Below are 21582 nucleotides of genomic sequence, written 5' to 3'. Positions count from 1 at the left end.
AATGTGTTCTGTAGATCAGGGGTTCCCAAACTTTTCCAGGGCAAGGCCCCCCAAATTACATTAACGTTTGACCGAGGCCCCCCTTTTGCAAGATGTCTTTAAACACATTAAAAATACAGACTTCTGAATATATCCCCCCTTTTTTAAATTAATAATTCAATCTTACATCTTTACATTACATTAAGAATTGATAGTGTGTGTGTGTGTGTGTGTGTGTGTGTGTGTGGTTGTCAGGGTGAGAAAGAAAAAATCATGTATTTGTTTATTTTTCACACCAAATTGTTGAGGCCCCCCAGGCGCCCCCTGGAGGCCCCCAAGGGGGCCCCCACTTTGAAAACCACTGCTGTAGCCCATGGACCAACATTTTTTTAGACAATGTAAAAGGAATGAACGATGAACTGTTTCTATTGGTTACTTTCACGTTTATCGGTCTTTTTCTCCAAATCATTTCCCCTCTGAACCTTCAGAAAGCAAATATTAAGATAATTTCACCCATTTATTCATCTATCTTAAATCCAGATGTGAATATAGTGAGTGCTTTTGACTTTGGGTGACATGTTGTCCCTTAAACAGTGCAAAATATCCATCCATCCATCCATCTTCAACCGCTTACTAGTTTTCAGGGTCACGGAAAACATGGAGCCTATCCCAAGGAGCATCAGGCACAAGGCGGGGTACACCCTGGACATGGTGCCAATCAGTGCAAAATATATACATATTAAATACATTTAAAACGGATTCCTCTGAATTATAATATTTAGGGTGAAGTCAGCTAAAATGGGCCACTATTTGGTAAATGATTTATAATACCATCAAATAAGCTATGCATGAGATCCAATTGGTATTTTTTAGTATGGGTCTCTTCAATATAATTTTCTTTTAAAAATGTGAAAAAGTATAATTGTTTTAAAATTATGAGAGTTAAGAATATCGGCAGGTACCCTCTTGAGCCACAACACAACGTTCAGGCAAATTGGACCAGCTGTTCGGTTAAAATGGGACAATATAAAAAGATAACAACACAGGCCATTTTGACTGAAATCATTTTAATTTTAACAGTAAATTGACACTATTGTGCTCAGTGTGCCATAGCAACAACACCGTAAATATATTTCATTTAATAGAAAGGCACATCTTCTCCACAGCTCTGGTGGTACCATGAGTTGCACCGACAACAGCACATCCTAAATGTTCCTGCTGCATTGAATGCTGCAATGACTGTCGTGGTCACTCCTTTCTCCCCAGCAGTAACCTCTACACAGGGTTTACCCACCTCCCCAACCAAAGGGGTAGAGCAAAACTGGTCTTGCAGGCCAAATACATTGCAATTCCAAAAAAAATGTGATAGAACATCTTTGATTGCAAGTTCCTCCAGCAGGTCTTCATACTGTTGAAACCACTTTCCTACCACACCAGGGTTCCGCCCTACTGCTCTTGCTGCTGAGAGGACCTCTGGTGTCCTGATGCTGTGGTCTGGATTCCGTTTTTAAAAAATTCGAAACCAGTAATACCCAGCAGTGCCTTTTTCTTCAGAGAAGCCTTTGATATTATTGGCATTTGCATCATTAAATGCAATTCCCTGGACATCTCTTTTGGCAAGGGGAAGCCTCTTTTGGAGAGGAGCTTGATCAAACTGGCCAGTTCTTTCTCAGATTCCACTGGCAGGTACTGCTTCCTCCCAGATGCATAGCCAGAGCCAGCAATTTTGCCACTAATGCGCCTATGCAAAGTAGTCTTTGGAATGTTCCAAGCCCTTGCTAAAAAGCAAACATTTAATGTTTGCCCTCTCTCAACTATCTCCTGGTATTCATTAATGGCACCCCTCATTCTATCCTTTCTCCACTGGTTGTATTGACATCTTCCTTTCCATTTCTCTTCTGTCTTTTTCCTTTCTTTGCCTGTCCTCCTGCCATACTGTCCGCAACACAAAATATTTCATATTTTTCACTGAAAATATTTTTCACCCTCAATTTCTATGTAATTTCTGTGTAAGAGTGTGTGTTTGCGGCCCATTTTAGCTGAAAATTGTGGCCCATTTTAGCTAGCTATAAGAACCTTAGACCAATCAAAACTATTGTTATATGCAAACTAGTGTTGTAGCAACAATGTAAGATCAGTTATTGTGATTGGCTGTAAAAACTTAAAGGGCTATGATGCTCCAACCTTATCTGGACCATTTTACATGATGGTCCATTTTAGCTGACTTCACCCTATTTGTGCATATATAATAATCTATTAACTTATGCATATTTAAATAAAAGAAAAAAAAAATTAAAATAAACCGTAGTACAAAACATATTTCTTACTTATTTCTTACATACTTTATTCTGATAGGTGTAAAGGTAAAAAAAAGAAAGCCTATTAATATGTGCTACCTGTCCGCCATTGTAAATACTTAATTTAATTATTTAAATGTACATGTTGAGGATTTGCCATTCCTGACATTATACAGTAGTGAGTATTGAGCGCGTCAACATTTTTTTCAGTAAATATATTTCCAATGAGGCTATTTACATGAAATTTTCACCAGACATCAGTATTAACTCAAGAAATGTAAAGAATTCACAACATTAAAGTCCATAAAAAAGTAATGTGTAATAAAGTAGAATGACACAGGAAAAAAGTATTGAACACGCAAACTGAAATTTATTTAATACTTAGTGTAGAAACTTTTGTCTGTAAGGACAGCTTCAAGATGCTTCCTGTATGAAGAAATTAATGGGCCGCAGTATTCAGGTGTGATTTTGGCTCATTCTTCTAAACATATTTTCTTTAAATCTTGTTCAATTGGATTCAGGTCAGGTGATTGACTGGGCCATTCTAACACCTTGATTTTTTCTGTCTTGTTGTGTGTTTATGGATAGGCCTGTGGCATTTTAATAATGGCATGGGGATGAACAGACAGTGTCCAAGGTGGGACAGGTGATGATGATGAGGATTTTCTTAAGCTAGTGACTGCTGTAGATTTCCTCCAGGTATAACTGAGTGATGCAAATTTAAAGAAAGTTGAAACAATAGACAGGGAGAGGTTGAATATATGTGTGAAGACAGTCACACTCATTCATTGGCACATACTTCTGGTCCCACTGCTTTATTGATGTTGAGCATCCATAGGGTGTGCCTTACTTGATTGGTGTGAATGGCTGGTGCTTGCTCACCATCAGATGGTGTGCATCAGGTGGTAGGTTCATTGTTCACTCAATCTAAGTGAGAAAAGAACTCGTTGCTTGTCAGACAGTGTGGCATCTATTTTGGATGGAGGGTGGGAACTGTTGCCTTTGTAGTCTGTAATTGTCTTCACACCTTGCCACATACAATGGGGGTTGTAGCTGAGTGATTTTCAATCTGTTCTTTATATTTGTGATTTGCATTGTTTTTGTATTCCTTTCTTTCGGTTTAGGTCTGTGCGTCTCCTGATCTGAAAGCATTGTCCTATATATTTATTAGTTAGGTTTTTGGCTTGGAAAGGTTGTAATGTGTTTGTTGACTGTAACATTGTCAATGCAGAAGTTTATGTAGGATAGGAGCCTCGCACCTCTGGGGTTGGGGGTTCGAATCCTGCCTCTGTCCTGTGTGTGTAGTGCTTGTGTGCTCCCCTTGTGAACCACGCCGGTGGTTATGCCGGGTACGCCGGTGGAGCATATACGAAGCATATTTAGTATTATTATTTTTTTTAATCTGCACAATCAAAAGAGTCCCGAGGTCTGAATCTGCTGTCTCAGTCCCAGTTTTCACTGTTCTGATGGTTGGGTCGGTTCAACTGATCAGTGGGTTGTACCATCAGGGGTCAGAAACAGGAACATATGATCTGATAATGCTATTTTAGGGAGTGCCTTGCTTTGTAGACTTCCTAGACGTTTGTAAAGAGTTGTAGCAGATGTAGCACTCTTTTACCATCCTTAATCCTTTTAGCCAACAGATACCAGTAGCATGCACTGGGTTGACAAGATTCAAAGAATGAACTCCTTTCTGAAACTGTTGTGAGGAAAGTTTCATTTTGTGTCATGTAGTTGAGGTTCGTATCTAGACATCCCAACCTGCAAAAACTTATTTCAGGGTTCAACTCAATTCAACTCATGGAGTCATTTTTTTTTATTATTCAATAACTACTTTACACATGTCTACAGGGAGTTTGGCCTCATCACCTAGACATCAATACAGTAGCTCCTTATAGCAGCTAGTTAAAATGACATTAGCTATGCTAATGGACAAATGACACTTATTAAACTCACCTCAATATTTTACAGTCTTTTACAGTCATTTAACGCCATGGCAATTGAGAAATCACTGCTGTAAACAGTGTAGTGAGCTACACTGTCATTGTTGTTTTTTTTTTAAAAAATCCCTATTATGCATGGGTATACTTTAGTGTAGTCTGGGGTGAAGTGCGTTTTGTACTTCTTTTTTATTTTATTTGGACACTCTGCCATAGTGCTGCAAACACTGATTATTGTGGGGAAAGTTCACTAAACTGAACCAGACTGATGGATGAACTGGAGAGAGAGATGTCGACTGTAAAGCCCGCCTACCGAGAAAACTGATAGGTTAGTTTGCACAAAGAGAGACCAATCAAGACACACGCTGTGTCACTCTCTCACCACGTCTGTCACTCGCGCTCCAGAGCCTGTCAACCATTAGAAATGACCACTGAACTCTCACTCTAAAAAAACAACAACAAAACAACAACAACAACAACAACAAAAACACTTCCGGGATATTGTATAGAATTTCCTGGCGTCAGGGAAAATGTGGGAAACCCCCGGAGCTTCCACTGCGGTTAAACCAGCCGCTCTTCAGGAAAGAACGGTTAATCTAGGAGCACATCAATTTTAGGGGCGCGGCTTTTACATACTTAGCGGTAACAGCATCCGCGAGCTCCTACACAACAAAAGCAAATGAACCATTTTAAACAAATACGTAACAAAACCAAAAATTTACAGCATTTCTAAATGTACAGTTTTTATAATTCATTACATTAAAAAAAAAATGCTAAATCGATCAAGTTAGAATACGTTATAAATAATTAAGCTGAATAAAATACATTTACATATTTATATAAAAATACATATATTTACACATATTTACACATATATATTTACATAAATACATATTTTTTTAAAAACTAAATTGTTGTTGTTTTTGTTGTTGCTGCTGTTATTATAAATCTAACCATAAATACATTTTTAAAACGTTCACAGAGGAAGTCTGAGACTAAAATATTAATATTTTACTTCATGTTAAGGCTGAAGTAAAATGGACATTTCAAATTGGTAGACAATCAAACCCACTCATATGAGTTCATATGGACCTCCTCTATGCTCACAACAACCTTCACTTAAATTTACTGTAGAATTTTAAAGTAATCGCTCTTCAAATTCAAGATCTGCCAATATAATTGAGAAATTAGGCACAATTATTTTAAAGTAATTTGACCAATTTACCAATTTGAAATGTCCATTTGATAAAAAAAAAAAAAATTGCCTCTTTGCACAATTATATTGACAGATCAGGTGATTTTGAAGACTTTAAAAATAAAATACTTTAAAAGTCAACAGTTAAATTAATTGTTATTTATTGTGAGCATAGCATATGTGACTGTGAACTGATTTCAGTGGGTTTGATCATCTACCAATTTGAAGTGTCCGTTTTATAATCGATTAAAAAGTGCCTCCTAGTTCAAACTTATAGGCAGATCCAGTGATTTGAAGAGAAATTACTTTACAATTCTACAGTAAAATGAATTAAACTTTATTGTGAGAATAGAGTAGATCCCTGTGAACAAATCTGATTGGGTTTGATTATCTACCAATGTGATATGTCCATTTTATAATGGATTACAGTGTGCTTAATTTCTCAATTATATTGTCAGATCTTGTGACTTTGAAGAGCAATTACTTGAAAATTCTACAGTAAAATTAATTGATCTTTATTGTGAGAATAGAGTAGGTCTATATGAATTCATCTGAGTGGGTTTGATTGTCTACCAATTTGAAATGTCAGGTTTACTTCAGCCTTAAGACGAAGCAAAGTAAATGTTAATATTTTGGTGTCAGATTTCCTCTTTTAAATGAACCACCTACATGTTTTAAAAATGTATTTATGGTTAGATTTACAACAAGAGCAAGAATTACAACAACAACAGCATTAACAACAACAACAACAACAATAAAGTCTCTTAAAATGTTTTTAGTAGCCTATTTGTAGTATTTGGCTTAATGCTTTATAGCAGGGGTTCCCAAACTTTTCCAGGGCAAGGCCCCCCAAATGGCATTAACATTTGACCGAGGCCCCCCTTTTGCAAGATGTCTTTAAAACACATTAAAAATACAGACTTCTGAAGTCTTTACAGTACATTAGGAATTGATTGTGTGTGTGTGTGTGTGTGTGTGTGTGTGTGTGTGTGTGTGTGTGGTTGTCTGAGAGTGAGAATTTATTTTTCACACCAAATTGTTGAGGCCCCCCGAGGCCTTTGAAAACCACTGCTTTATAGCATATATCGATTTAGCCTTTTTTTATTTATTTTTTATAAATGTAAAGGGTTATAAAAACGTTGACTCTATACTCATAAATACTGTCAATTGTTGTGTTTGTTTTGTTACGTATTTATTTAAAATGATCGTGGTTCATTTGCTTTTGTTGTGTAGGAGCTCGCGGACACTCGTTTTCCGCTTTCGATGCTGTTACCGTTACGTGTGTAAAAGCCGCGCCTCCGAAAACTGATGTGCAGTTAGATTAACCGTGCTTTTGCTGAAGAGCGGCTGGTTTAACCGCAGTGGAAGTTCCAGGGACAGTTTGGGATGTCTAACTGTAACTGACACGTCAACCTAAAGGAATCATAAGAGACTCCCTGGTTTCTCCATTTGTGTTATTTCTAATAGCGGAGGTCAAAGAGGAGAAATACATCATTAAAAACAGGTTAGTTTCTTTTTTGGTCCTTAAATTTTCCCCCAGGAAGCTACACACACTGCTTAGTGCGAAAGCGAGGAGCTATCAAGTTCCCAACATTTGTTTTTATTTTTTCGAAATTGCTCTCGAATGTGAGAGAATGAAAAACTCATTACTGGGATGAGAGACAAATTTCCTCACTCCTTCACTGCTTATTATACAGGTTTATACACTGAATTCAGACAACACACCAGTGACTGCATGCTCCTGGGAAGCACTACTGCACTGAAAACACCTAAATACACATCCATAATGAGCACAGGGGCGTCATCTGGACTGTTAATCATCCGGGACTGAGCCCAGATAATTGTCCATGAAAAAAACTTTTAAAAACATGCTTCTAAACAGACTATTTGCATGCATTTTTATTCTTGCATGTGAGTGCTAATTGCTTTAAACATGTGAAAAGTTTATCATAAAACTTGCCTCGGGTGTTATCACTCAGTGCCTTTACATGGACAACAATAATCCACTATGAACCCGATTAAGACGATACTCTGATTAAGAAACTACCATGTAAACAGCAATTTTTTAATGACCTTAATCTGATTAAAGTCATACTCGAAGTAAACACAAATCGAATTAAGACGTGTGGAGTACTCCTGTTTTAGTCGCATTATCGACGTGTATTACAGACATGTACACACCTTAATCACATTATTAACCTCGTGTGAGATTTATGTTGAACTGTATGTCGATACGTGAAATTCTGGAGGGACAGCGTAGCGCGGCGACGTAATGACGTGTGACGTTAATCGCTCTATGTTCTATAACATGTAAAACGGGAACGTGAAAGGAGTATTTTGAAAGCAACTCATGTAAACACCTTAATCAGAATATTGTCTTATTCAGAATAAGGTCAATAATTAGATTACTGCTGTCCATGTAAATGTAGTCAGTGTGTGGGTTTAGCTTCTACAGAGTATGGGGTTAGAATTGTATCATGTTTCCAAATAACTAGATTATGATCCAGAAATAAATATAGTGAGATTTACAAAGATTAAACAAATTCACAAATGCATTGAATGAGATCCACAAATATATGTTAGGAGTTTCACAAAAAAATGAATTAAATTGACAAATAAATAAAATGAGATATGCAAATAAATTTTTATTTATTTATTTATTTATTTTTTACAAATATGTTTTTATGTCACAAGCACAACTCTGCCCTGCATTTGTCGTGTGCATTTGCAGATTTTGAAACATTTCTAGCGTCAAGAGTGCACACAAATCCACAAATAGTTGGACTACTCGTCTAAAGCCACTCGGATAACCTCCACATTGCACTGACCAATCGTAGCACGTTCTTGCTCCGACCAATCACATTTTGTTTTACAATCAGGACAGGAACAGAGTCATACTGCAAGCACACTATTAAGGCTCTCTAACATGGCTGATCAGGAGGAATGACGACAGGAGAGTGGATCTAACCATCTAACAGAATTACTGTAGCAACATCTAAAAGAAAACAAGCAACACTATGGGTCATAAATTCTTTTTAAGGGATTATATGTGTTCTCACCAGTGCTTCCTGCATCACTATGGCGAAACCCGAGTTGTGATTTTACAGTAAATTGTGTGTGGTGAGATTAAAAGACTGTGTATCTGGAAAATATACCATTGGCAAGAAAATGTTGTCCTCACAGGCAGCATGTCAAAACACTGCGTCGTCCAATTAATGGGCTAATGATTGACAAATACATTCTCTAAACGAACCGTGCTAAAAGACTCATGAACTTTAAGAGTTACCAGTTTGAATCAGTCTAGCGAATCCTTACTGAATCAATCATTACTAATCCATCAGACCACTCATCTATAATAACAGTGCATTTATGACCCATAATGTTGCTGGTTTTCGTTTAGATGTTGTTACAATGATGCTGTTAGATGATACATGTGAGTTCGGTGCAGTAAGGCTGTTCCTGTCCTGATTGTAAAACTAAACGTGATTGGTTGGAGCGAGAACGTGGTACGGTTGATCAGTGCAGTTATCCGATTGGCTTGAGTAGATGGTAGTGTGCACTCAACGAACCCCTAGCCAGTTCAGGTATTTCATGTTTTTCTACCCCTAGCCAGCATATTTGTGCTGCTGTGAGGGAATCTATTCAGGGGGGTGAATAATTTTAAAACATGAGAAGTCATTGTAAGATGCATTTTCAGTTGAATTTGGGGAAACCACTTGAAGCATTCGTTGTGTTGAACTATTTCAGTTGCTTTTGTTTGATTTGTTCGTTCCAAACAGCTGAAAGTCTGTAAATTCTGACGCTAAACCTGATTTGCAATGGAGGTTGAATAATTTTGATTGTAACTGTACTTCCACCAAACTCAGCACAGTCCTTCAGGCTGTACAGACTGATCTGGCTGTATTTTTTTCTAACTGATCGGACTCCTGGTTTTCCCGTAGAGGACGATGAAAAATCCTCAAAACTCCCATTCACTTTCACTAATGCAATGCTCAGAGCCTGGCTCGGAATGTTCAAGCTTTCAAACTCCAACTGGCAAAACTCACGGCCTGAAGCCCCGCCTCTCTCTCTCTCACTCTGTCAATGTACCTGTAACACAGACTTCTCACTTCATCTCTATCTATCTATCTATCTATCTATCTAATCAGCTCTACAAGTATTGGCACCCTATATATTAAATCAATTCTATTTATCTGTCTCTCTTTCTTTCTTAAAACTGCACATTACCTTCAGATTTCAAACTGATAATATAGAGTATTTTCTAATCAAATATATGATATAAGTATGTACTGAGTTAGAAAAGTCCTGTATCTTCCAGTAGAGGAATGCTTAATTCAGCATTTAACCACATGACTAAAAGCAGCCAAGTAATAATTCAGCATTTACACATATTAAATGCATGCTCATGTATGGAAATGGTTGCTTCAATAAATACCTTTGCCAATGTTAGAAAATCTTTTGAGGATGTAGAAAAAATGAAATTGATGAGGATGAGAATAAAAGGCACCGTCACACTGCCACAGCTATGTCCTGTTTTGAGCGCTCAGGAGAGTTGCCATAAGATGCACACACACACACACACGCACACACACACACACACAAATACAAGGTCAGATAGCAAAGTCTCTCAGTTTATTAAAAAAGACTAGGGTATATTACACTCAGCAAAAAAAGAAACATCCTCTCACATTCAGCTGCTTTTATTTCCAGCAAATTTCTTAACATGCGTAAATATTTGTATTAATATTAAAATATTCAAAAACTGAGACATAAACTGAACAAGGTTCATAGGCGTTTGATGAACAGAAATGGAAGAATGAGACCCTGAACGGGGGGTGGGGGGGGTGGGGGGGGTTCGATATTGAAAGTAAAAGTCAGTATGTGGTGACCTCCAGCTGCTTTAAGTACTACAGAGCATCTCATCCTCATGGACTGGACCAGATTTGTCAGTTCTTGCTGTGAGAAGTTACCCCACTCTTCCACCAAGGCATTTACAAGTTCTCGATCACGTCTGGGGGGGATCACATGGTTACATGTAATTTTCCACTGCAAGGATGATCAGCTGTCCTTCCTGTCTCCCTGTAGCACTGTCTTAGGCGTCTTACATTACAGACATTGCAGTTTATTGCTCTGGCCACATCTGCAGTCCTCATGCCTCCCTGCAGCAGGCCTATGGCATGTTTGCGCAGGTGAGTAGGCACCTCAGGCATCTTTCTTCTGGTGTCAGTAGAAAGGTCTCTTTAGCATCCTAAGTTATTTTAACTGTGACCTTAATTGCCTACCGCTTGTAAACTATTCATGTCTTAAGGACTGTTCCACAGGTGCATGTGCAATAATTCTAATAAAGATCTGTAAAGCTTATTTGGATTTTACAAAATTATTTTTAAAACGCAGCGTCCTGAAAAAGTTTTTTTTTAAAAAAAAAAAATAAAAAAAAATTATATATCAGACAGTCATGTGCCTCAGCAATAGTGTGCTCATTGTTCAAGGTAAAATGGTGGGCTGTTGGTACATCCCATACCAGGTGCAAGATAAGAGAAACTAGGAGAAAGACACATTCCTGTGATATGGGTTGCCGAGGAGATGAGAAAAAGGTCACAGTGTTCTCAAGAGAGAGAGAACTCATAAACTCACACGAGCTAAAGTAAGAGAGCGTGCCATATTAATATTTATCAGTGCCCTCTTAGATCGCTCTCTGGTGAACGGTATAGAATATATTGACAAAGTGTAATCAATATGTGTAACTAATATTTGGATATATTACTAAAGTATAATCTAATACGTATACCCAACATTTAGAATTGTTACTTAGAAGCATAATCTAAATCCATAGTGCACTTGATGGTCAAGTTATATTCTAAGTGTGTATTGAGTTAGATGAATTCTGTGTCTTACTGAACAGTAAGATTGTTTTTCTGATCTAAATCTATAAAACGCTTTCTAACAACTGACATTGTAAGTGTGTAAACCTTGTGTTTTGTCTAAGGCAGCTTTACTCTATGGCAATAAATTAGCAATTAGACATTCACCAGAACTGGGTTTCCAACCAAAGCCCTTTAGGCTTGCAAATCAGTGTCAAAATAACAGATAAGACTTCCAGGAGGAACGGTACCGGGCTGGGACTATAGGGTGAATTATGGGACAAAGTAAAAATCCTGTTTTGGTAAAACATTTAAGAAAATACAAGTGAAAATGCATGCACCACAAATTTAAGATGATATATAGACATGAATAAGTAATTGTGCAAAGAAGATTGATCTGTTTTTAATGAAAAATGGCAAAAACCCCACCTAAACGGGCTGTGTGTTTGTATAATTCAGACTTTCTGCAGACTGTCTCACTTTATTGTTTCAATAGAGTTTCATTACTTTTTGACATCTACTAACCCTCTGTCTCTGAAGTTTTTTGTCGGGCTGGAAAGATTGTTTGCCACGACAAAGGCAGCTTACATCTTCCGCAGAATTAGTCCTTCCCTCGCAAAGGAATAGCAATATATGCATAATTAGTAGAAGAGGCAAGGGCCCTGCCCTCTTAATTCTTACAAAGGATACACATGAGGATACACATGGAGCGAAAATAAGAACGAGTTATTTAATGGAAATGAGGCTCATGATGATGAAATATGGTGACAGATCCAACCAGGTCCGTTGTGTATGTCTGAAAGGTTGTGAGCGATTTCTAATGAGAGCAAGCAAGGTTACCAATACAGAGTTGCTCAGGGATCTGTGTTTGTTCTTGAGTCGCCAATGAAAGAACCGGAAGAGCACTTATTATCAGTAGCAAAAGGGACTGTTTCATTATGAGGACCACAAGGTATTTCTAGTATTGTTTTGTAACAAGTGAGTTATTCATACAGAAAAGAATGTGAATATGCTAATACACAGAAACCTCATATGCAACCAATGTATAAGAGTACGTCACAGTAATGCTCAGAAAAGTGCCTTATTAGGGAATGTCTGTCCTTGTGCTTAAGCTCTAAGGCTGACTTAGCATAAGAATCACCTGAGGTGGAAAAAGTTAATGTTAACAATGTAAAGGGCTACAGAGGTTGAACCAGAACAATGTGGAGGCCTCAAACAATATTTGGACATAGGATTATGTTGAAAGAGTAAACTTTTTTTTTAGAATAAAACCTTTTTTTTTTTTTAATTAATTGACTGGACTTGCGCCATAATTTTAAACAGTATATGACTAGAAGGAATTAATGGTGGAGAAAAGACAGATTGTTTCCAAAAAAAGGAGAAGGGGTATACCCCGCTTAGTTGAGCTCACTGTTGCGAGACAGTATAAAAGCCCATGTCATGATTGTATAATTCAGACTATCTGCAGAGCTTTATTTTGACTTATATATATATATATATATATATATATACATATACATATATATATATATATATATATATATATATATATATATATACACACCCTACATATATATATATATATATAAAATAGTATTTATGTGTTATTTTTTTCTGGATGCACAAAAAGCACTGAATTATACTACAGTCCTAAATGAATAATAAAAACTCACTTTCACTGCACCTTGTGGTTTCTGTTACTCGCTGCCTTTAGACATATTATTTTACTTGTGTTTACTTTTGATCATAATGTTTTAATTAGACATCACAGATCTTACTCCCGCTCCTATTGCGCATCTACACTGCGCGTGATCAGCAACGCATCAAGCTAGCCAAGCTAACGGCAACGAATTTACCACAGCCTGTTAACCCCGCCCACATTAAATGACTAATTCAGTTAACTTTCCTGATGTGCATTTTGCCGTTAGTGCGGTTACTTTAATCTGGTGGTGCCTTTAAAATTTTTGTGTTTATGATGACATCGAAGGTCACATGACAATGCCAATATGGCGGACATAGTATATCCGGGATTGTAGTCATACTACACACACATACTGCTTAGTACGTAATGTTTCAACGGCCGTGCAGTAGGTACTGTCACAGTACACGATTTCGGATGCAGCCCAGGTGTCAGACAGTCAGAAGGGGTTGAAATAGAACATGTTACGTAATGTTCTTCTGTGAGTATCTGAGACTGTTTAGTTAAAAGGTTAACTAACCTCAATTACAAGGGTTGCACAAATGTGTAGCCTCATCATGCAGCACTCTAAGAGAGCCAATAAACTGTATGAGAAAAGTAAAAGTAGCAAATAATCCTTATTCTGTAATATGCTTGTATGAATTATTTTTCACACCAGGAGCAGAGGGATGTAAAAAACCCCAAATGTTTTCTTTAAAAATTCCAGGTTTGTATTTTAAGTGTCTTTTTTTTTGTGTTTATCTCAAAGGACTTGCCCTGTTTTTCCAAGAGGCTGAGATAATACCAGAAATGCAGCAACTGCAGAATGTAGAGGGTCTGCCCAGTCTTATCTCAGAGGCTTTGTGGTGTAATGGTGAAGCTCAGCACACAGAACAAACTCTGTTAAAGATGTCTACAGTGAAACTGGTGGACTTCAGGAAAACACGGGGACTGAATGCAAAAATAATATCAGAAGGAAATTGTCATACTGGAGGTAATTATGATTAGAAAGATCACGATGATATTACACCCTAACGTAACGACCGTGTAATCTGTAAGTTTTGCTTTAGCATATAAAGGCACCAATGATAAAACGATCAGAGTCACATTGTGCTTGAATTCCATTCATAGTCTTTATGAAGACACCAAAAGTTATCAGCCATTATTGTTTACATTGTGTTCATTGAGTATTCACAGTAATACAGTGATGAACTTATACTAATTTATTCAACTGAGCATCATCAACATCACATAAATACTGAAAACTCACAGATTATACATTATACATCAATCTCAACTTGAATATTATCCACAATTCTGTCATTTAGAGGGAGTTTTTTTTTCTGCCTTACTTCCATGTATCTGACTCTTCTTTGGTTTATCAGTCTGTTGAGGATACTCATCCATGTTGTTTGATCTAGTACTGAAGTTTGCTGAGAGCAATTACTAATGCGATATGTTGAAGAAATTTGACAGTAAGGTAACAATGAAATTCACTCAGCTGGGCGTCCGCCATTACTCAAAGCCTATTGGCTGATTTCGGTCATGTGACTAGACTGTGATCATTTTCTCACAGTAGGCTATGGACTCAGATTTTTCCATAGCATGGCTTTATTTCAAACGGGAAATTCTGTGACCCTGATCTTTCTATCATCCAAGTACATTTATGAGATCATTCTTCAACGCTCAATCAACAGCCGTGGATGCACAACTCCAAAAATACAGTTTTGTGACTCTGGTCGTTTTTTCATTGTGGTCTTCATATTCTTCGTCTTTTGAAGACATCTTATTTGTGTGTCTAAGTTCCAGGTAAATCCAGTTTTCATGGAGACCAGCAATCACTGCAGGCTCAGGTAAAGATGTGTTCTGTGAGACTGGTGGATTGTAGAAAAATACTAAACAGAAAAGCAATAGATGAGGGTGATCCAGAAGACGGGGCTCATGATCATGAATACAACAGCAGTGGTTTTACTTCCTCCAGTGAGTATATAATGGTTGTATTGTGGATCTAAATGCAAACTGTAATAAATTGTCATAAATTCCATAAAGTATGTGGGGTGCATTGTAAGTGAAGGTAGATGTGATATTTGGGGTGATTTGACACCCTGGCCTCCCTGTATGGTTTTATACTCTTGAACTGTTACATTTTTAGTGATTGACTTCTGTAGGCAAACAGACTTATCTCAATTTCAGCTTGTTGTGTGATCTTGAACGACCCTTGCCTTGTGAGTAATTTAGACCTTGATGTGGGTAGTAAAACGAGAAATTGATCTCCCAAAGAAAACTGGAAAAAATTCTCTTACGTTACTTAAAAATAACAGGGATTCAGGCCACTTATCTCAGTTTCATGCATCATGTATCATGCATACTGTGTAACACTCCACAACACTGAGGGGCGAGAACTAATACAAAGTGGTTTGATGATACGTTCTAGTCATTAGTCTGGGTCTAATGGCCCAATGAGGTCCATGCCAATTCTTGCAACAGGATCCCCAGTTAATGGAAGCAGGCACAATGGAGCTAACCCTAACCCTAGAAAATCCCCAAGAGGAATCTCTCTGTTCGACTGCTCTCTGTGGCTTGGAGCAGCTGTTGATGGTCCAAGTAGCACCTGCCCAGCATGAGCAACACAAAAAAACACTCATCCTACATCACCTAGTGGCCCTAAACGCATTCAGCCATCCCCTCAAGGCAAAATGTCCCTGAAAATGACATTAAACATTTAATTTCTGAAATGTTATTAGACATTCGTGACATGTTTTAGCTAGAGAAGCTAGAATAAATTAAGTCGTGAATCATTCTCTCTCTCTCTTCTTTTCCCTTTTTGTCCCTCTCTCCTGAATCAGAAGAGCTAGAATTAATAGAAGACCAAGTTAGATCCTCTCTCTTTTTTTCCACTCTTTCCTACACATATTATAAATAGTTCAGTGCAAATTAACATTTTTCTAAACTTATGCAATACAGCAGTTATTTGCAAATATGTTATTGACACGTGATTTTGGATATAAAATGTAGATTTATCCCCCCAAAAAGCTTAATGTCAATCCCTGCATTTTATTTTGTGTCATGTGTTGCCTATAGACCTTGGTGCTAAGAACTTTTTGAAAAGGATTTCAGTTGCCAAACTGGCAGTAATTGCAAATTGCAGCCCATTTGTGAATTACTGCTTGGGCACTAAGAGTATTTAAAAGTTTAAAAGTGATTTTTCTCTCATGAAATTGCAGGCGAATCCAGCAAATCATATTCCGACGAATGGGATCAATCTACCTCTCAAGAACAAATGATCAAAAGAAAGAGCGTTGGAAAAGTTAAGTTTGTGAAGGGCTCCTTTGCATTACGTCCTTCAGGCAAACATGTACTTCATGTGGGACAAAGGACGAATCAGTGCAGCCAGTGCAATAAGACTTTTAATAATTCATCATGCTTGAGAAGTCATCAGAAAGTGCACACTGGGGAGAAGCCTTACAAGTGCACACAATGTGAAAAAATGTTTACCCAAAAATCAGGCCTGCGAATTCACCAGAGAGTGCACTCTGGGGAGAAGCCTTACCAGTGCACACAGTGTGGTAAAACCTTCACACAAGGCTCACAACTCCAGAGACACCAGATGGTGCACACTACAGTAAAAGCCAGCTCTCAGTCTGAAAAGACGCAAGTATCAAATATTAAAGCGCATGAGCGTGTACATCCTGGTAAGGATTGTTTATGTTGCAAACACTGTGGAAAACAATTCGCAAGCTCATTAGGTTTTCAGAGGCATAAGAATGCACATAATCAGATAGAGAAAAATCAGTGCTCAGAGTGTGGTCAACAGTTCCGACATTCTTTGTCCCTGAAAGTTCACAAGAGAATACATACTGGGGACAAACCGTACAAGTGCTCTCAGTGTGATAAGGCATTTCTAAATTCTTCATCGCTTATAGTACACCAAAGGGTACACACTGGAGAAAAGCCTTACCACTGTGACCTGTGTGGAAAACAGTTTTCACAATCAACACATCTGCGAACCCACCAGAGAGTGCACACCAAAGTGAAGCCTTACGTCTGCTCTCAGTGCGGCAAGTCTTTCAATCAGTCATCACATCTTACAGTGCACAAACTATTGCACACCGGACAGAAGCCTTACTGCTGCCCCACCTGTGGCAATGGATTCAGAACAACCAACCACCTTAAGCTGCACCAGAGGACACACACTGGGGAAAAGCCGCACCGCTGCTCCGTGTGCGGATTGTGTTTCAGTCAGTCTTCAAGCCTTAAGCAGCATATGAGAATACACACTGGAGATATGCCTTACAAGTGCTCTAAATGTAATAGAATATTCAGACAGCGCAGCACCCTTAAATACCATGAATATTTGCACACCTGAGGCGAACCTTGCGTTTGCTCTTACCTTCAAGTGTGAGCTGAACTGTGCAGTTGATGAAGGTCTCACCAGTTATGTATGGTGATACTTCATGTTTTGTTACCCTAGGTAAAATGATCTTATACTCAGTTATTATATCCCACTCAAGCAATAGGGAAGCGCTTATTTACTGTAACAAATGTAATTGTCAGTATAACTTGCCATAACAACTTGCCATTAAATACAGTCATGTTTTAAAAATATTGTGTTTAAACTTATTGATTTGAATCATATGAACACTTTTTTCATGTTTTAGAAATAATTCTGAAAACCTTGGTTAAGGATTCAATGCAGTAGGAATGAAGGATGTTCTTTTATATCGACAGCAATGCCTCCCAGAAAACAATGCTTTCAGGTCCGTCTCCAACTCCAACCAAGCCCCCAAGTACAGCATAGAGCTGCAATTGGACAGTGATTTCAGTATGGCAAAACTGCAAGTACAGGGAATTAGGTTCACATCAGGGCTGCAACAACTAATCAATAACCCCCACATGAATTTATGGAGATACTAGAGATCCAGATCCTTTCTGCCTCTGGATGGAGCTCAAATCTTCTCTAATTCCAGACTGCTGGGACTACGGCTGCTCCTAAGGCCATACAGACTTCATATAAATCCATAATGAACTTTTTCACACTATCTGTTGTTACCCAGATGAGGATGGGTTCCCTTCTGAGTCGGGTTCCTCTCAAGGTTTCTTCCTCTTAAAACATCTTAGGGAGTTTTTCCTTGCCACCGTCGCCACTCAGTGGCTTGCTCAGTTGGGATAAATTTGCACCTTTAATATCTGTATACCATGTTGATATTTCTGTAAAGCTGCTTTGAGACAATGTCTATTGTAAAAAGCGCTATACAAATAAAATAAAATAAAAAAATTAAATTAAAAATTAATAACACTCGATAAATAAATCGACAACGAATGTAATTATGGATTAGTCGGGTCTATGACGTCACTGTCGATAACCCCTCCGTCAGTGACGTCACTTCACAATGGTGAAAAACGCATTTCTATGAATAAAACGCAGGCACGATCCACGTCGTCCAAAACATGAGAGTGTTTTATATTAAGCGCTTCAAACAAACTCGTAAGTGTATTAACGCGACTTGTCGTGTCAGACGCTGCGACAGAAGCGTGTGCTGTTTAATGTGTTCCAGACATGTTTTCTTCAGCACAGGAATGACATGTTTACCTTTATATCCTTATCTGTAAATGTTCGAAATTCACGCCAGTATTTCCATTTTACATAAAGTCTCGTCCTGGCAGCGAGCAAGTCTCCGTTAAACTTCACTGAATGAGCGCAAGCCCACGCATACGAGTCAATCAAACAGCGCAATAGAAAGGAAACGCATTAAATCTGACTAAAATAATCATTTTGATCAATATATGTTGTTTGATGCTATATTTAATTCAATTCAATTCAATTTTATTTGTATAGCGCTTTTTACAATAGACATTGTCTCAAAGCAGCTTTACAGAAATATCAACATGGTATACAGATATTAAAGGTGCGAATTTATCCCAACTGAGCAAGCCACTGAGTGGCGACGGTGGCAAGGAAAAACTCCCTAAGATGTTTTAAGAGGAAGAAACCTTGAGAGGAACCCGACTCAGAAGGGAACCCATCCTCATCTGGGTAACAACAGATAGTGTGAAAATAATATATATTTAGCGATATTTAGAATCAAACGTAATTGTCCTCACGCCAGAATTGAAAAGCAATACTGCCTTTGGATTGCGTTTTATGTTTTTCCTCCAGTGTGATTGCTTTTATAACTGGCATTCTCTGCCATGCAGATCATGGCTTCAGCAACCAGATGAAACCAAGAAAATCGTACAGAAACAGCCGATCTTTATTTGGGGTTAATCAGAATCACTTAATTAATCAGATAATTACTTTTGAACATGAGTTTGATTGTGATTCTGAGCAAAGTCACATGCCCCAATAGAAAAGGGTGTGAACACTTTGAACAGTTGTAAGCTTTTTTTTTTTTTTTCCTCTCTCTCCCCCTAAAAAGGTTTCTATTTGTTTTTCACTTCGTTGGCTGCTAAATCACATTAAAGTTGGGATGTGGGAATGGCTGGGAAGTATGTTTTAAAGAGCATTTAATTGGCTGAACATATGGAATATTTTAATTAATCAATGTGTAACCAACTCATGTATAACCAATGTTTAGGTATGATGATTGAGAAACAAGTTATATTCAAAGAAATGAGTTAATCCACCAGATCCAATGTTTGCGAGTGTAACCAAATGTTAATCAGTATACTAGTACCTGTCTGGGTTGGGAAAGTATCTTTGGAATGCAGAGGTTTTAAAATAGACTGGTGGTACCACGCCACCATTAAAGAGAAGTCAGGTAGAGAAACAAGACTGGCAGTACCACACTACCATTATAGAGAAGACTTTTTAATTAATGGTGGCACAAAGCCGAGGTTTGAAAAGTGAAAATCCAGCAAGATGAGACTAGAGTTTCAGAATAATATAAAAGCCTGTACCAAAAATGCTTAGATCGGTCACTCTGCAGACTGATTTGACTTTACTGTTTGTACTATAATAAAGTCAACCGCTTGACATCAAGACACAGAGATTCTTCGAGTGTTTTTTGCTGAAGAAGATTCCATGACAAACACAAGTCCAGCGCATGATGTTCGATTAGAATTAGATTTTTTTTAAAATGAAAACTAAAATTATATCTGTGATGTAGATGTAATATTGTGTTGTCAGATGTGATGTTGTGTTGGTGTCCATAAAAGGGATGTCGCAAGGCCCCCAAAATATTCTTTAGCCTACCCCCTACCAACATTTTACGTTGGTTGGTTTATTATGATGACCATTGTCACGGTTACAGTTCAGTTGCTCACTCTCACACTTGCTGCAGACTCGCACTAAGGCTTTAACCAGCTCAGGACACAAAAAGCTGATTGCTATTCCTGAATTAAATGTGTTCGTTCAGCCATTAATCTTTTTTTTCTGAAAAGAACTTTGAGGCAGAAGAATAATTAAGTGATAATGCATAAAGTATGCCTGTTCGCTTAGTAGATACCCGGCCAATTATCAAACATAACCTTAAGCAAAATTTAATAACACAAATTGAAAGGTAGTGATTCCACATTGTTGGCAGCCATGAAATCCCAATTTAACACAATATGTCCAGGATACAGAGAGCTTATCATATTGATAATTTAAAATGAATTGTTTATAACAGGTGTATTATTGACAGTATTATAGCTGGAGCACTGTAATGAATTTTACAGCTTTCCCTCTCCTGAAATGTCTTACCCTTGAAGGAAGAAAATGGAGCCAAGAGAGTGTGTGGTATCCCAGTCAGACATGGCCACTTTTTTTTTTTTTTTTTTGTCAGTTGTCTAGACATAAATATAAATGCCTTAATCTGAGGTCTGTTTTAAAGCTAAAAGACAACAAATATGGAAATCTAGTCTCATAAGCTGCAAACTTCAGATGAGAAGGGGGTGTGTGTGTGTGTGTGTGTGTGTGTGTGTGTGTGTGTGTGTGTGTGTGTGTGTGTGTGTGTGTGTGTGTGTGTGTGTGTGTGTGTGTGTGTTAGGTCAGTGTCTCCTTACTGCTTTCTGACACCTGTGCTTTAAATAAACTGCTGGTGTCACTCAGGAGAAGAAGATACTAAATCTTTCCACGTGAAAATTAAACTTGTCCTATATCTATTTAAAACTGCAAATGTAATGTACTGTATTTTCACTTTGTTATGCACTTGTCCATGTTATTATAAATGTTTTATGTGCTAAGACACAATTATAGTTTGTACAGCAACCATTGTACCCAAATTATAGACTGAGAGTAAATTATTAACTTAAAACGAATATTTTAAGTATAGCTTTAACATGTCCTGAATGTCTTTATGCCATTATCATGGGTTAATATTTATTATAATTACTATTATCATTATCAAATCACCAGTGACTCCAGTTCCCAGAATGCACCACGAACTACAAACATGGCCGACGAATACAACTCCCAAAGCTACACACTGTCAAGTCACCTTCTCTTGAGAACTAATCAGACACACCTGTTCCCAATTACAATCTCAAGGACACCACACTACTTATAGTAAGCGACTCTCACACATAGACAGCCCTTGAGAAGTATACGCTCAATTACATTTAGTCTCTGCTGTTACCAAGACTTGATATCTTGTTTGTTTATTCTGGTCTTAACTTTGTTCTTGTTTTCTACCATGTCTTTTTGCCTTGCCTT

The 21582-nt window shown here is 37.8% G+C and overlaps 1 protein-coding gene across 1 annotated transcript; it reads left to right on the top strand.

Annotated features, from left to right (window-relative positions):
• The first annotated feature begins 6716 nt into the window (after nucleotides 1–6716).
• LOC128615318 (zinc finger protein 883-like) lies at nucleotides 6717–17847 on the top strand. Its single transcript, XM_053637292.1, has 4 exons — nucleotides 6717–6915; nucleotides 13720–13944; nucleotides 14754–14930; nucleotides 16175–17847. Exons 2-4 carry the CDS (start codon nucleotides 13761–13763, stop codon nucleotides 17314–17316), a joined length of 1503 nt encoding a protein of 500 aa, XP_053493267.1. The 5' UTR covers nucleotides 6717–6915; nucleotides 13720–13760; the 3' UTR covers nucleotides 17317–17847.
• The last annotated feature ends 3735 nt before the right edge of the window (nucleotides 17848–21582 follow it).

This window comes from Ictalurus furcatus, chromosome 12, assembly GCF_023375685.1.
Source record: "Ictalurus furcatus strain D&B chromosome 12, Billie_1.0, whole genome shotgun sequence".
In the NCBI taxonomy this organism is placed as follows: Eukaryota; Metazoa; Chordata; class Actinopteri; order Siluriformes; family Ictaluridae; genus Ictalurus; species Ictalurus furcatus.
Note: the sequence above shows the minus strand (reverse complement) of the source record. Positions and strands in the feature narration are given on the sequence as shown.